Source organism: Schistocerca nitens, chromosome 11 (assembly GCF_023898315.1).
Source record: "Schistocerca nitens isolate TAMUIC-IGC-003100 chromosome 11, iqSchNite1.1, whole genome shotgun sequence".
In the NCBI taxonomy this organism is placed as follows: Eukaryota; Metazoa; Arthropoda; class Insecta; order Orthoptera; family Acrididae; genus Schistocerca; species Schistocerca nitens.
Genome location: NC_064624.1, coordinates 76719448 through 76734414, shown reverse-complemented (window position 1 = coordinate 76734414; position 14967 = coordinate 76719448). Strand labels below are relative to the sequence as shown.

At 40.2% G+C, this 14967-nt stretch overlaps 1 protein-coding gene across 1 annotated transcript in view; it reads left to right on the top strand.

Annotated features, from left to right (window-relative positions):
• LOC126213071 (adenylate cyclase type 5-like) overlaps positions 1–14967 on the top strand; it is a 779221-nt gene that overhangs the window by 587261 nt on the left and 176993 nt on the right. Inside the window, exons 13-14 of the mRNA XM_049940658.1 lie at positions 4627–4757; positions 10552–10703. Coding sequence (XP_049796615.1) covers positions 4627–4757; positions 10552–10703 — 283 coding nt within the window. The remainder of the gene's footprint in view (positions 1–4626; positions 4758–10551; positions 10704–14967) is intronic.

The following is a 14967-nucleotide window of genomic DNA, read 5'->3' as shown; positions in this document are numbered from 1 at the left end:
AACATTCCACTTGTTTTTCTAGTATCAAAATTATCTGGATAATCACATTCAAATTCTCTATATAGCAAATATTGAGTCATAGCATAGCCTTATGGATTGTTGCATCTAAATACATTAAATAAGGGGATATCTTTTGTACCTCATAATCTTTCATATAATTGTTATTTGCTTTCATATATCTTTTACATCACTGTGATATGCCACCTCTTACTCCTTTTTCTATTACTAGAGTAATGTCATAACCATATATAATTCTAGTAGTTGTGCTAGCACGTTTTGCATTGCGTCTCAAGATAAACCAAGAATCATTCAAATTGTACATTTTGCACATGTTTTTCTGAAATTTTTAAACATATTATGATAATCAGCAAGATTTTTTCACAGTCATTCACGTTCCTGTAAAATGCTTCATTTGATAGAAGCTGTGTCTCTTCAAATTTCTTCCAAGAACCCATGTAATCATATGGATAGTCGCCTTTTATAATCACTAGATTGAATAAATCATCTGGGAAAAAGTTTCTAATGTTTCGCATGTGATCCTTCCTCAAACTTGATGAAAGTTTGTCAAGACTTGAATGCATATATTTACATTTTTCAGTAAATCTCATCTTCAAATTTTCTGTCATCTTGCCAAAACAAATGTATCTGTCTTCGTTGTTGGGTCTCAAATCTATTGCTTTTTTATCATAATTGAGTTCTTTTATGAAGAAATGAGAATCATATTGTGAGACATTATGTAAATAAATCGGTACAAAACTAGGATTCTTCAGTTATAAATGAGATCTCTTATACAACAGATTGATGTATTTTCCTGTTAAATTTTTACTTTTTTGTATAATGATCTATATATAACAAGCATATATATACGAAATCTTAATGTGTCTTGACTAAACTTCAGATGTTAATGGTCTCATTTCTTCAATTTCAAAATAATTTTTTCCAATTTCTTCACTCTCTTTTTTCATATTAACCAAGAATTTTTGTGATGATTTTGTTCTCAATATATGACTAAATTCTTGTAGTGTCCATTTATTTATTTAATATAACAATGGGAATCACTTGGTTTATATTTCTGATGGTTCATTAAATATGATTTTTCTGGATTTGATTGACAATTGCCCATCTTTGATTAAAAAAATCTCAGAATCTGCATAAATACCAAATGGAACTTTATATGTACACCGATAATTTTGAAAATCAATATATGGACATTTATTTGGTAAGTCTACTATTAATGGTTTGTTAACTAAGCTGTTTGATGCATGACTAATTCCACCTTCCTGTTGAAGTGGAATAAACATGTATCTCAAATGGATTTTACTTCTTCTGTTTTGTAATTTGCCCAAAAGAAGCCTATATAAATTTTTACATGGAAGTAATGTGAATGTTCGCCATTTTTTAGATGAAGTAAATATATATGTCTCTCTCTCTCTCTCTCTCTTACATTTTGTTATTTTTAATGGATATTCTTAATATTTTTCATCAAATTAATTAACACTAATAAATACATTAATATAAATCTCAATTTTTGACTATTGTCAACCACCACAGGAATTCAAGATTTTCAAGTTTCTGATCAGTATCACAATCAACATTTTTGTATTTTGCGAGGCTATCTGCATTCTTACGTGCAGGACACAAAGCATGTTTAATAGCCTAAATTTTGATAAATATTTATTACACTAATGCATTTTTAATTTTTCATTTTTTGGATGTAAGATGAGCCTCTTAGTGGAACATATCTATCAATTACTAATTGCAAGCTAGTAAAATGTTTAATGTTCAATCAGAATCATGATCTAGAAAATTCAATGTTCTTGATAAAATATTTTTTTCCCTCTCTCACTTTCTTAATTAACTGTCTCTTACTCTGCTGATTTTATAGTTTTGTGTTTGAAATGTAAATTCCACAATATTTCCACTTGTCTGCATTTTATAGTCACAAAAACAATTGAAATTTAATTTCTGTCCACAATGAAATTTTAGATATAATTTCCCTATAATCAGAACTTTTGGGCTTTGATTTATTCAAGAAAAATTAGGTCAATTAACTCCAGATTACTTTCATTATTTATTGTCAGTAGTCTGTCAGAAAATGTTTCATCAAACAGATAATTTCTATCTGTTCTTCTGTCTCTTGATTTCTCAAATACATTAGCAGAACAAGGAAATATTTCATTGAATGGCTTATTTTCAGTATTTTGAAAAATTTCATCATTTCCAATCTTAGAATAAGGTAACAGTTTCCAAGAATTTATATTAATACATGTAATTAGAGCAGCTTTACTTAATTTACTACCTCCAGTCAAATTATTTCTTCTATAATCATCACGTAGTTGAGAAATCATGAACTGCTCCATTTAAGTATCATATGTACTAAAAATAAAATTTCATATGAGTTTGAAATTAATTTGACTTATCACATACAGATTTCTTATTGTTGATATTTTACAGATGACAATTCTTACAAGTAGTTGAATAGATTAGATTAGATTAGATTAATACTAGTTCCATGGATCATGAATACGATATTTCGTAATGATGTGGAACGAGTCGAATTTTCCAATACATGACATAATTAGGTTAATTTAACAACATACTTAAGTTAATATAACAACTTTATTTTATTGTGTTTTTTCTTTATTTTTTATTTTTATTTTTTAAATTTTTTTTATATTTTTTTGGTTTTTTTAAATTTATATCTAAAGATTCCTCTATGGAGTAGAAGGAGTTGTCATTCAGAAATTCTTTTAATTTCTTCTTAAATACTTGTTGGTTATCTGTCAGACTTTTGATACTATTTGGTAAGTGACCAAAGACTTTGGTGCCAGTATAATTCACCCCCTTCTGTGCCAAAGTTAGATTTAATCTTGAATAGTGAAGATCATCCTTTCTCCTAGTATTGTAGTTATGCACACTGCTATTACTTTTGAATTGGGTTTGGTTGTTAATAACAAATTTCATAAGAGAGTATATATACTGAGAAGCTACTGTGAAAATCCCTAGATCCTCAAATAAATGTCTGCAGGATGATCTTGGGTGGACTCCAGCTATTATTCTGATTACACGCTTTTGTGCAATAAATACTTTATTCCTCAGTGATGAATTACCCCAAAATATGATGCCATATGAAAGCAATGAGTGAAAATAGGCGTAGTAAGCTAATTTACTAAGATGTTTATCACCAAAATTTGCAATGACCCTTATTGCATAAGTAGCTGAACTCATTTGCGTTATAGGTTTGGATAAAAACTATCTAAATCATAAATTTCTTGATAGCACATTTTTGCACCAATTTGTTCCTCTTCATCGTTTTTCGTTGACAACAATATCTTCCAATGTCCCTACTCAGAAGTCATTTCAAGTGATTAACATAATAATATACATTGTCCTATAATGAACTTTGGTGTATTTTTGCGAGGTAAAATTGACTTCTCAGTTTAGCAGATAACAGCTGGTGCTGTCTTTGGACTGCATCCAATCCGAAGACTGCTTTAGCTGCTGGTTCATACATCTTGCTTCTTCCATTTAACTAGAAAAAAAATTAATAGAAAAGTTCAGGATTTTGTATGTTTTAGTTTTTGTAATCCATATTTGAATATTTTTATTAGCTCCCAAGCTAATGCCGAAAATTTATTGCAGTCACTAGCAAACAAAAGTAAATCAGCAGTACCTGCTCTAAATACTTTTTAGCGAATTAATTATATTCACAGAATGTACTATCCTTGAAAAACACATAATCTTACTAATGTATCTAAACACAGAATTTATTCCTGCAGATAATTTTGAAAATTGTCTGTTTATAGTGCCACACATTTAAATCTTATAACGATATTTATCCAATAGTGCATAGAGAAAAAAATCAAAGAATAAAAACGTTCTACATGAAAATGTTTTGAGTACACCATCTAATTTAAATCTTGATTTAATCCTGTGCTAGGTAGTAGCTTTAGATATCCTGGCATTAATTGTAATGAATGTATATTCGTCATATATATTATATTGTCAACAAATAACACAACTTCACCACTTGGTCATTTTTTGTAAATAGTAGAAACACCTTCACTTATATACACTTAAATATTATAAGATTGTTTAAATAGTTGATGAAGATGACAAAAGTTTAAGACCTTCCAATTTGGATGAGCTATCCTATAATGAAAAGATGCATTATTTATCGATGAAGCAGGTTTATCAAGGGGGTACTGATGCACTACTTATATCAAACTTGATATTAACTGCAAAATGAGACATGTACCAATTCTGTTAGCTATCTCAATAAATATCTATATCATTCCAAAGTTGTAAAATACTTCTTGACTCAGCCTGTATAAACTGAAACAGCACAGAATGCTGTGCACTTGTCTGACACCCAAGATGAGGTCATCTCGACAGTCAGGTAGGTTGGAGCCACTGCTGCTGCCACTCTTGCTCTGTGTTCTAAATTTCGCAAAATGCCTTACAATTTTAATCAGATATTCTCATAAATAATTTTTACTTGCAAAATCTGCATTACTTGGCAACTTTACTGGCGTTTCTGATTTAATGGTCAACAGTAGCCTGTACACCTCTCATGTAGGCTGCATCACATATCCACCGTACATCCCATCTCCCACCATGTTGCAGTTCCTGACGCTGTGTGTGATGATGGCGATGGTGATGTGCGCCGTCTACCAGATCCTCATCAGCCTGGCCAAGCTGCTGGTGCTCTCGTGCATCTGCTTTGGCTACCTCGGTCTGCTGACACTCCATGCCAGGTGAGTCTCTGCAAACGGTCTCCACATACAGCAGGGTTTCTAGAAATGAACACTCTTGCTCCAAAGCACTAGATTCTTCACCCACTGCAGGCTTGTTTCCTGGCAGTAGTATTTGGGGAGGGTAGAGAAGTCTGGGAGGGTGCTTTATGCCCATATTTTTAAATATTTTAATCTAAATTGCTACTTTAAATTTTAAAATTTTGTTTTTTAATGAATTGTTCCACTAATTTCTATAGCTGTTTAAATTTTTCAGGTAAAGTTGACCAAAGAGTTATGTCTAACTCTGGTGGTCACAAATTCTCTCTCCACCCTGCCTCCCCCCTTCCCCCTCCAATATTTAGCAGCAGATGTTACTTCTTGCAGTCAATGTATTAGTTAGTAAATAATAGCATTAAGAGATATTTTCACCTTCTGCCCTCTACATACTCATCAGTATCGCTTTAAAACCTATGTTACGATTAATAAAATGTTCTGGGGTATTATACCGTGGTCAGATGTATTTCACTTTAAAACCTGACACTTTGTCCTCATCTGTAGAGGACGTTTTCAAGAGTGATCGTAACTTTGTTGAATGTCCCGTTCCCCCTTTTCTCGCTACTGAGCCAGGATGTAAAGTGGACATTCAAGAAAGCTACTACCCACCTTGAAAATGTCTTCCACAGATAGGAGCAAAGCATCAGGTTTTAATGTGACATCTATTCGACCATGGCATAAAGCTCAGAACATTTTATGAACTGTGACAATTCCGGCCGTGAAAGTTTACATTTTACAAAAACCGTGTTTTCAATAAAACTCAACAACAAATAACGAAATTTATATATGTCATTTTTCCCCTTTTCTGTAGTGGACATAAAGTATCCCCCTCCTGCCCTCAATGAATTCCGTTATTGAAAGTGCATTGGTATTGCTAGGGTTAATAACCCTTCTTAGCCTCAAGCTTTATTACACCGAGGTGATCAACCATGGTTAAAACTAAAGACAGAAGGGAACAGCACAATTCTTCTCAACCGAGAGTCGACTTACAGACACTAATAACGACATGTATTGCTTCACAGAGACCACGAATACGTTTACAAGAATATTAGCACATTCAATAAATTTGAAATAACTGAAATGAGCAGCAAAATTTATCTTACTGTAGACAAACTGTGTTTAATGGACCGGCTGAAAGCATTTGTTCCGCAAGGAAGCACCGCACACAAAAAATCATGGAAAAAAGATGAATTCAGAAATCCAACATGATAATTTGGGGTGAGCGAGAGAATGTCTCTTCAGTGATGTTACGCAACACTATGAAGTCGAAGAATTCACTAGTCGACAAAAGAATCCTTTCTAGGTACAAGAACGAGATACTCTGTTTGTGGAAGATACTTTGCCACTGAATCCAAGTTTAATTTCAAAAGATCTATACCAGGTTAACTTTCCATATAATAATGTTCCTTTTTCCTGTGCTTACGACAGCCTACGTATTTCGTGTAGGCTGCCTGGAAAAAATGAGACACTGTCACAATAATACTACCAAATATAAACAGTAAAAAAGTTCTCAGAAGCAAAGAAATAAGTAACATAAGACTAAAAATAAATGCAAGCAATAGTGCCTAAAAATATTTACTTTCCTATTTGCAGCGATACGTCTCCTCAGGACAGTTGTTTCATAAAGATCACCAGCGTTTTCAAAGTTTGCGATTTACAGGGTGTTTGGAAATTTCCGTTACCAACTTCCAAGACACCTAAGGAGAACGGGTAGACAATATTTTGAATTGGAAGCTATGTCCAGAAAAATACCGTTTCCGTGCTACATAACCATTTGAGAACATGTTGGTAATGCGACCACTTTTACAAATAATTTATTAAGCGTGACCCGGTACATAACTTGAGTCATAGTTCCTATCATTAATATCCAAAGATATTGCTCGTGTAATCGTTCACGGCTTCTCTTCAACGTGATCCGCGACGGCCTCTTGCAGTTCGGGTGCACGGCGTCTCCTTGGAGAACCAAAGTCGCGATTGCTGACGGTCAAGGTACTCTTTCTCAAAGCCGCTGAGGAACTGTGGTGAAAAGGGTTTGCGATGGAGTCGGTCGTTGTTGAGAACGATCCTGATAAAAGTGACAGCAACTATTGCATTACCGCGAGCTTCGCCATTCAGAAGGATCATGTCCGTGTATTTTGCAAATGTGCACTCAACCGTGCTGCTCTAACATTCACAGACGCGTGAATGCAGCTCGAATCACGCCAGAGACGTAGGATAGACATCAAATGACTCCAGCCATAACCACCTGCTACAGTGACAACACTGTTGCATACCTATCAGGCAGCCGGACGATGTGGCCGAGCGGTTCTAGGCGCTTCAGTCCGGAACCGCGCTGCTGCTACGGTCGCAGGTTCGAATCCTGCCTCGGGCATGGACGTGTGTGATGTCCTTAGGTTAGTTAGTTTTAACTAGTTCGAAGTCTAGAGGACTGAAGACCTCAGATGTTAAGTCCCGTGCCGGCCGCGGTGGCCTTGCGGTTCTAGGCACTTCAGTCCGGAACCGCGTGACTGCTACGGTCGCAGGTTCGAATCCTGCCTCGGGCATGGATGTGTGTGATGTCCTTAGGTTAGTTAGGTTTAAGTAGTTCTAAGTTCTAGGGGACTGATGACCTCAGATGTTGAGTCCCATAGTGCTCAGAGCCATTTTTTTTTTTTTTTTTTGGTTAAGTCCCGTACTGCTTAGAGCGATTTGAACCATTTGAACCTATCTGACAAACATGTTTTTAAACGGCTGTAGCACGGTAACAGTATGTTTCCGGACATGGATACCTATTCAAAATATTACGTACTCACACTTCTCTACAATCCCTAGAAGTTCGTAACAGTAATTTTTGAGCACCTGTATAGAGGGTAGCGTGTCACAAGAAAATTTAGCCTGATGGCCAAAAAGTGATTTCATTTCGGCATTCAGTACTCGCAACACAGCAAAGAAAGCATTCACTTTCTTCATACCAAAAATGTTGCTAACGAGTGCTACTACAGAGGCGTTTGTAGACCAGATGTTATCGTAATTGTGAGTTACCACCACAATTCTGATGTATCTAACTGTCGCGACTAACGAGCATCGAGATAGTAAACTGTTTTGCTCACAGAATCAACAGGTTCCGCACAACCTCTCGGGCCTGAGGCGCTCAGGTAAACTACTGCAACATGGCGTCGTAATGAGGATGTCCATGTGTCTCTTAGGCTGAGTGTACTACCCATCGAAGATTGTATTTGTTCTCCTGTCTCGTTTTTCTTGACCGATGATATTTTTAACCTGTTGGAGATTCAGCTACTTTGGATTACGAGGATTCGATAATTGTTCATTTTTCAGTCATATGACGAATACATTCGGTACAAATTCGACTAGGCTGCCTAATTACATATCACAACTATATTGTTTGTAAGCCCAAGGAATTGCTTACGATATCTTAAACACATACCTCAGGACGTTTGTGGTGTCAGCTGGAGATGGGATCTTGTGTTATCTTGGACCCAGTGCCTGGACAAGAGTGGTATGGCAACAGGGTGTATTTGTTATTATATTTTACTTCAGAATCTGTTTTCTTTACATTTCATATTTCCAAAATTGACCTATGCTGATCTGGAACAATACAGAGTGATTCAAAAAGAATACCACAACTTTAGGAATTTAAAACTCTGCAACGACAAAAGGCAGAGATAAGCACTATCTGTCGGCGAATTAAGGGAGCTATAAAGTTTCATTTAGTTGTACATTTGTTCGCTTGAGGCGCTGTTGACTAGGCGTCAGCGGCAGTTGATACTAAGATGGCGACCGCTCAAAAGAAAGCTTTTTGTGTTATTGAGTACGGCAGAAGTGAATCGGCGACAGTTGCTCAGCGTGCATTTCGAACGAAGTATGGTGTTAAACCTCCTGATAGGTGGTGTATTAAACGTTGGTATAAACAGTTTACAGAGAATGGGTGTTTGTGCAAAGGGAAAAGTTCTGGACGGCCGAGAACGAGTGATGAAAATGTAGCACGCATCCAGCAAGCATTTGTTAGCAGCCCAGGAAAATCGACTCGCAGAGCTAGCAGAGAGCTGCAAATTCCACAATCAACTGTATGGAGAGTCCTACGAAAAAGGTTAGTTATGAAACCTGAACGTCAACTACCCGAGGCGATGGATCGGCCGCCAGGCAGCCCGTGACAGAGCACTTCATCACTGGCCTCCAAGAAGCCCTGATCTTACCCCCTGCGATTTTTTCTTATGGGGGTATGTTAAGGATATGGTGTTTTGGCCACCTCTCCCAGCCACCATTGATGATTTGAAACGAGAAATAACAGCAGCTATCCAAACTGTTACGCCTGATATGCTACAGAGAGTGTGGAACGAGTTGGAGTATCGGGTTGATATTGCTCGTGTGTCTGGAGGGGGCCATATTGAACATCTCTGAACTTGTTTTTGAGTGAAAAAAAACCTTTTTAAATACTCTTTGTAATGATGTATAACAGAAGGTTATATTATGTTTATTTCATTAAATACACATTTTTAAAGTTGTGGTATTCTTTTTGAATCACCCTGTAAGTTTCGAGACAACAGAAATATCTTTGAGTATATGTAGTATCCAATCATAGTTAATTTTTTCTCCAATGATTTCATTTATTATGTAAATAGACAGAGGTGCAAAATTCGTGGGATACCTCCTAATATCGTGTCGGATTTCTTTTTGTCTAGCGATCTGCAACAGCTCGAGGTGGCAAGTTCCCTGCTGCCTCTATAGTCGTCCATAATTGTGAAAGTGTTGCTGGTGTAGCTGACCTCTCGATTACGTCCCATAAATGCTGTATGGCATTCATGTCGGGCGATCTGGGTGGCCAAATCATTCGCTCGAACTGTTCAGCATGTTAGTCAAACCAATCGCTAACGACTGTGGCCTCGCGTCATTGTGCAGTGTTATCCATAAAAATTCCATCGTTGTTTGGGAACACGAACTGCATAAATGGCTTGAAATGCTCTCCAACCAGCCATAGATAAACATTTCCAGCCAGTGGTCGGTTCAATGGACCACAGTCCATTCCATGTAAACACAGCCCACACCGTTGTGGAGCCATCACAAGTTTGCACAGTGCCTTGTTGACAACTTGTGTCCATGGCTTCGTAGACTCTCTGTGCCACACTCGCTCCATCAGGTCCTACCAACTAAAATGTGGACTCGTCTGATGAGGCCACGGTTGTCCAGTCATCTAGGGTTTCATTTAATGCAAAGAATTATAATAATTCGGTTTTTTCACATTTTCCACTGCTTCTCATTCTTCTCCTACTCTGAAGTAAAACCTATGTATCAGTTGTAAATGAATGTCAAGACCAATGACGGTGTGCTACTGAAAATGATTTGGAAATTCACAAATACGCCACAACGCTTGACATAGCTGTTCACAAAACTGACCACTTCAATTTCAACTTCTTCATTCCCATGTGTTTTTTGACTGCCCACTTCCATAGTTGCACTATCATATCCTTTACATTCATATTTATAAATATATTTTACTTTTTCAAGTCTAGTGCAAGCTTCAAAGTCACGGGCCAACTAAATTTATCTTTAGCAAGTTTTTTGCAGTTTTCTCATCTCTCATCCACACACAATTTTGGTTAAGTGCACCACAAGTTCCATGCACCATATGTTTTGTTACTACTGCATCAATTACTTTTCATTTATCCCTGTATACGTGCAGAATAATTTCTGCTTGGGAACTGGCAACTGAAGCACGTTGTTGTCCTCCTTTCTGGTGCGCTCGCTCACCCCACTGTGGCGGCAGTTTCAGCACTCGGACGCGGCCGGACGACGAGCTGCCGTCGCGCTACCTGCTGGTGGTGGTGCTGCTGGGCTGCCTGGCGGCGCTGGTGATCCACGCGCAGCAGACCGAGGCCACCTACCGGCTGGACTTCCTCTGGAAGCTGCAGGCCACAGGTGAGCCGCCGCGCCACGCCACTCTGTGTGTTTCTCAGTTGCCAGGTGTCACCACACTAGCATGGTTGTGGCACAGCAATACACAGTTAATTCATAGAGGCAGTTCTGTGCATGGGGAGATATTGCGAGGAAAAAAAAAGAGTTCAAGTGGCTGGTTACCAAGTTATGTGATGTGTTATCTGGCATGCCAGAGTGCATGAGCCAATATGAAAATCGCTTCAAACAATTTGCACAAAGTTTTTTAAACAATCTAACATTCGTTCTATACCTTTGCTATTAGCAGAGGTCACAGACATATCCTTCCCGCTGGTAATCAAATTGAATTCAACCTTTTTAATAAAATAAGCTTACCACCCAAAAAATTAATCACTTGTGGAGAAATCGTTACAACCATCATACAATACGGTGTAATTCCACCTCTGGACTTGCCAGCCACTTGGATTTGGTTAGGAAGTGAGTCCGTAATGTTGTGCAGGTACGTCGCATCTGGATTAAGCCACTCGCTGAGCATATGGTCTCGGAATTCCACCAAATTGTGGACACGCTGATCTTTGCATTTTACCAGCTGTTTCAACATGTTCCAGAGATTCTTGAGTTTCTCCCGGCGTATTTGATAATCAAAATATCCACGGGTGTACTGCCGGTCTACAGTGTCCAATGGCCACAATATTTCGCCGATCATACTTGTCGCCATCATGAGGTGAACTGACGGACTGAGCTCCTGTGAACGTGCCGGCACGGAGATCCATACGCTATGGCTGCTCAGGGGGAACTGGGTTCGGTCGTGGCGGCGGCCGATTTAAATACCCTCCGCCCGCGGCGCACTCCCTCCGCCGTCCGCGCCCCGCGCCACGGTCGCGCGGTGCAACAGATTGCGACGGCGTCTGAGATGACGTCGGTGTGATGGCTCTGTCCGCCGTGGTCGTCACAACTATACGTTTGCTCGATTTACTCTTGATTAACCCAATGGCTGGTTCCCAAGCACCAATGACGACCTCATAAACCGTGACTGTGGCTATAATCTTAGCAAGGCTTGGGAACCAGCGATTGGGTTAATCAAGAGTAAATCGAGCAAATGTATAGTTGTGACGACCACGGCGGACAGAGCCACCACACCGACATCATCTCAGACGCCGTCGCAATCTGTTGCACCGCGCGACCGTGGCGCGGGGCGCGGACGGTGGAGCGAGTGCGCCGCGGGCGGAGGGTATTTAAATCGGCCGCCGCCGCGACCGAACCCAGTTCCCCCTGAGCAGCCATAGCGTACGGATCTCCGTGCCGGCACGTTCACAGGAGCTCAGTCCGTCAGTTCACCTCATGATGGGGACATGTATGATCGCCGAAATATTGTGGCCGTTGGAAACTGTAGACCGGCAGGACACACGTGGATATTTTGATGTTCCAGAGAGTTTCTGTGGGGTTACAGTCAGGTGATTTTGCAGGCCAGTCGAGGTGAAATAGAGTGTGTGGAGTGTTCTGGAAACCAGTCACATATTCTTCCAGCACGATTGTTTTAGTCTTGTAAAATAGTGGTATCAACAGTATACTCATGATGCAAATGTTGACTGAAAGGTAGCACCCGACCGTTCAGAATGTCTAAATAAACATCCTGGTTGAAGTTAGTCGTCATCTCAGTGGAGGGGCCCAATTCGCGATAAGAAAAACATCACCTAAACATCACAGACCCATCTCCAGCTTGAAACGGACCTTGCCCACATTCAGTATGAAATGCATCATTTGCCGTCGGTGACATGCATCACTTCGGTATAGGCAAATACGTGATTTGTCAGACCACATTACGTTCCGCCAGTCAACTACTATCGAATTGCGATGATTTCTAACGCAATGAGGGGGTGCATCTTCTTGTGGCTGTGTGAGCAATACCCCCTCCCCCTTCCCCCTCCCCCTCGCTGGACCGCTCGCATTGCCACCCGCGTCACTCCCGCCAGTCAGCCCTCACGCAATTCGTTCGTTTCTTTCGTCAACCGACTTCACTGAATCGAGTTATCGAGTAGGTGTAGCATGCGCGTCCGCGTCATCGTATTTTATACGTCTCTGTCTGGCACATAGATACAGTAGCTAACACATACCTACGAGAAAAGTGGCAACCATTCTAGAGATCTTGATACATTAATCTCTCTGGCATCTGTTCGAGAAAAGTCGCGTATATTCTACCATTTTCTTGTACAGAGAATCTTCGGTACGTAGCGTTATAAATGCGGACTACTCGCCGAATAGGAAGCTAGTTTACATTCAGAAGCAGAATAAGTAAAAAGTCCTGGTTGTAGTAAGTGCACAGGTGAAGATTAGTCAAGTGAAAGAGTGATCAGTTGATTGTGAAGTATTAACAATACTAATGCATAGTAATTTCTCAGTAAAAGTTTTGTTACCAGACTCGTAACAATATTTTTACTAATAACGTAACAGTAGTTTCCCGTACCTAACACGTAAAACGGGTTAGGGACGGTAAACTATTGCTGAGTATATCTCTGGTAATAGTGACTTTCGAAAAGATTCCTAAAAATGCTTTGTTGCTACGCACAAAAAGAAAAAAAAAGGTTTTGCATCACCCTGGTTCCCAGAACTCACGAAGATAGACGCTGCCTGCGGATATTGTATCACACACACAGTGCCTTTCACTGTTCAGAGATGTCACTAAACCCGCCCAAAGATGTAAACAACGATGCGTGAGCAGCGCCTATTAGACGGAGGGGGTCCAACAACCGATCAGTTCCAGTCAATCCACCAGGAAGGAGGTACACGGCTCGTGTTCTCTGTAGTTCAGCCATGCGAAGACGGCCAGTACCACGGTTCGATCGCGTCCGCATTGTTACTTTGTGCCAGGAAGGGCTCTCAACAAGGGAAGTGTCCAGGCGTCTCGGAGTGAGCCAAAGCGATGTTGTTCGGTCATGGAGGAGATACAGAGAGACAGGAACTGTCGATGATATGCCTCGCTCAGACCGCCCAACGGCTACTACAGCACTGGATGACCGCTACCTACGGATTACGGTTCGAAGGAATCCTGAGAGCAACACCACCATGTAGATTAATGCTTTTCGTGCAGCTACAGAACGTCGTGTTACGACTCAAACTGTGCGCAATAGGTTGCATGATGCGCAATTTCTCTTCCGACGTCCATGGTCTATCTTTGCAACCACGACACCATGCAGCGTGGTACAGATGTGCCCGACAACCCAGTTTGGAGGCAACCCGGTCAGGCTGAACGCCTTAGACACACTGTCCAGCGAGTGCAGCAAGGTGGAGGTTCCCTGGTGTTTTGGGGTGGCATTATGTGGGGCCGACGTACGCCCCTGGTGGTCATGGTAGGCGCCGTAATGGCAGTAAGATACGTGAATGCCATCCTCCGAACAATAGTGCAACCATATCAGCAACGTACTGGCGAGGCATTCGTCTTCTTGGACGACAATTCCCATCGTACACATCTTGTGAATAGCTTCCTTCAGGATAACGACATCGCTCGACTAGAGTGGCCAGCATGTTCTCCAGACATGAACGCTATCGAATATGCCTGGGATAGTTTGAAAAGGGCTGTTTATGGTCGACGTGACCCACCAACCACGTTGAGGGATCTACGCCGAATCGCCGTTGAGGAGTGGGACAACCTGGACCAACAGTACCTTGATGAACTTGTGGATAGTGTGCCACGACGAATACAGGCACGCATCAGTACAAGAGGATGTGCTACTGGGTATTAGAGGTACCGGTGTGTACAGCAATCTGGACGACCACCTATGAAGGTCTCCCTGTATGGTGTACAATATGCAATATGTGGTTTTCATGAGCAGTAAAAAGGGCGGAGGTGATGTTCATGTTGCTCTCTATTCCAATTTTCTGCACAGGTTCCTGATCTGTCGGAACCGAGGTGATGCAAAACTTTTTTTGATGTGTGTTTATAGGCCCTTAATCGAACGCACTAAAAAGTCACGGAATCTACAGGAAAAGTTCCACACACATAAACTGCTGCATGACGCCACCATTGGAAACTCGCCCTTATATTATACGTAGTAAAGTACATGCTGGTTTCTGGCTTTCACGGTAGGTATTTGTTCACATTCCATAAAAGTCTGGAAGACAACATTCTGACAGCGAATGTTCTCGAAACAACCAAGCCACATATATAAGGGAAGCGGAGTCGCTGCCAGGTAGATAGTTTGAAAGGTACAATCGTCGCGATAACTTGGAAGTGATAAGAAGTGAACAACTGCGATTATTGGCCAGTGTTGTGCTTAGTGATATTAGAAAT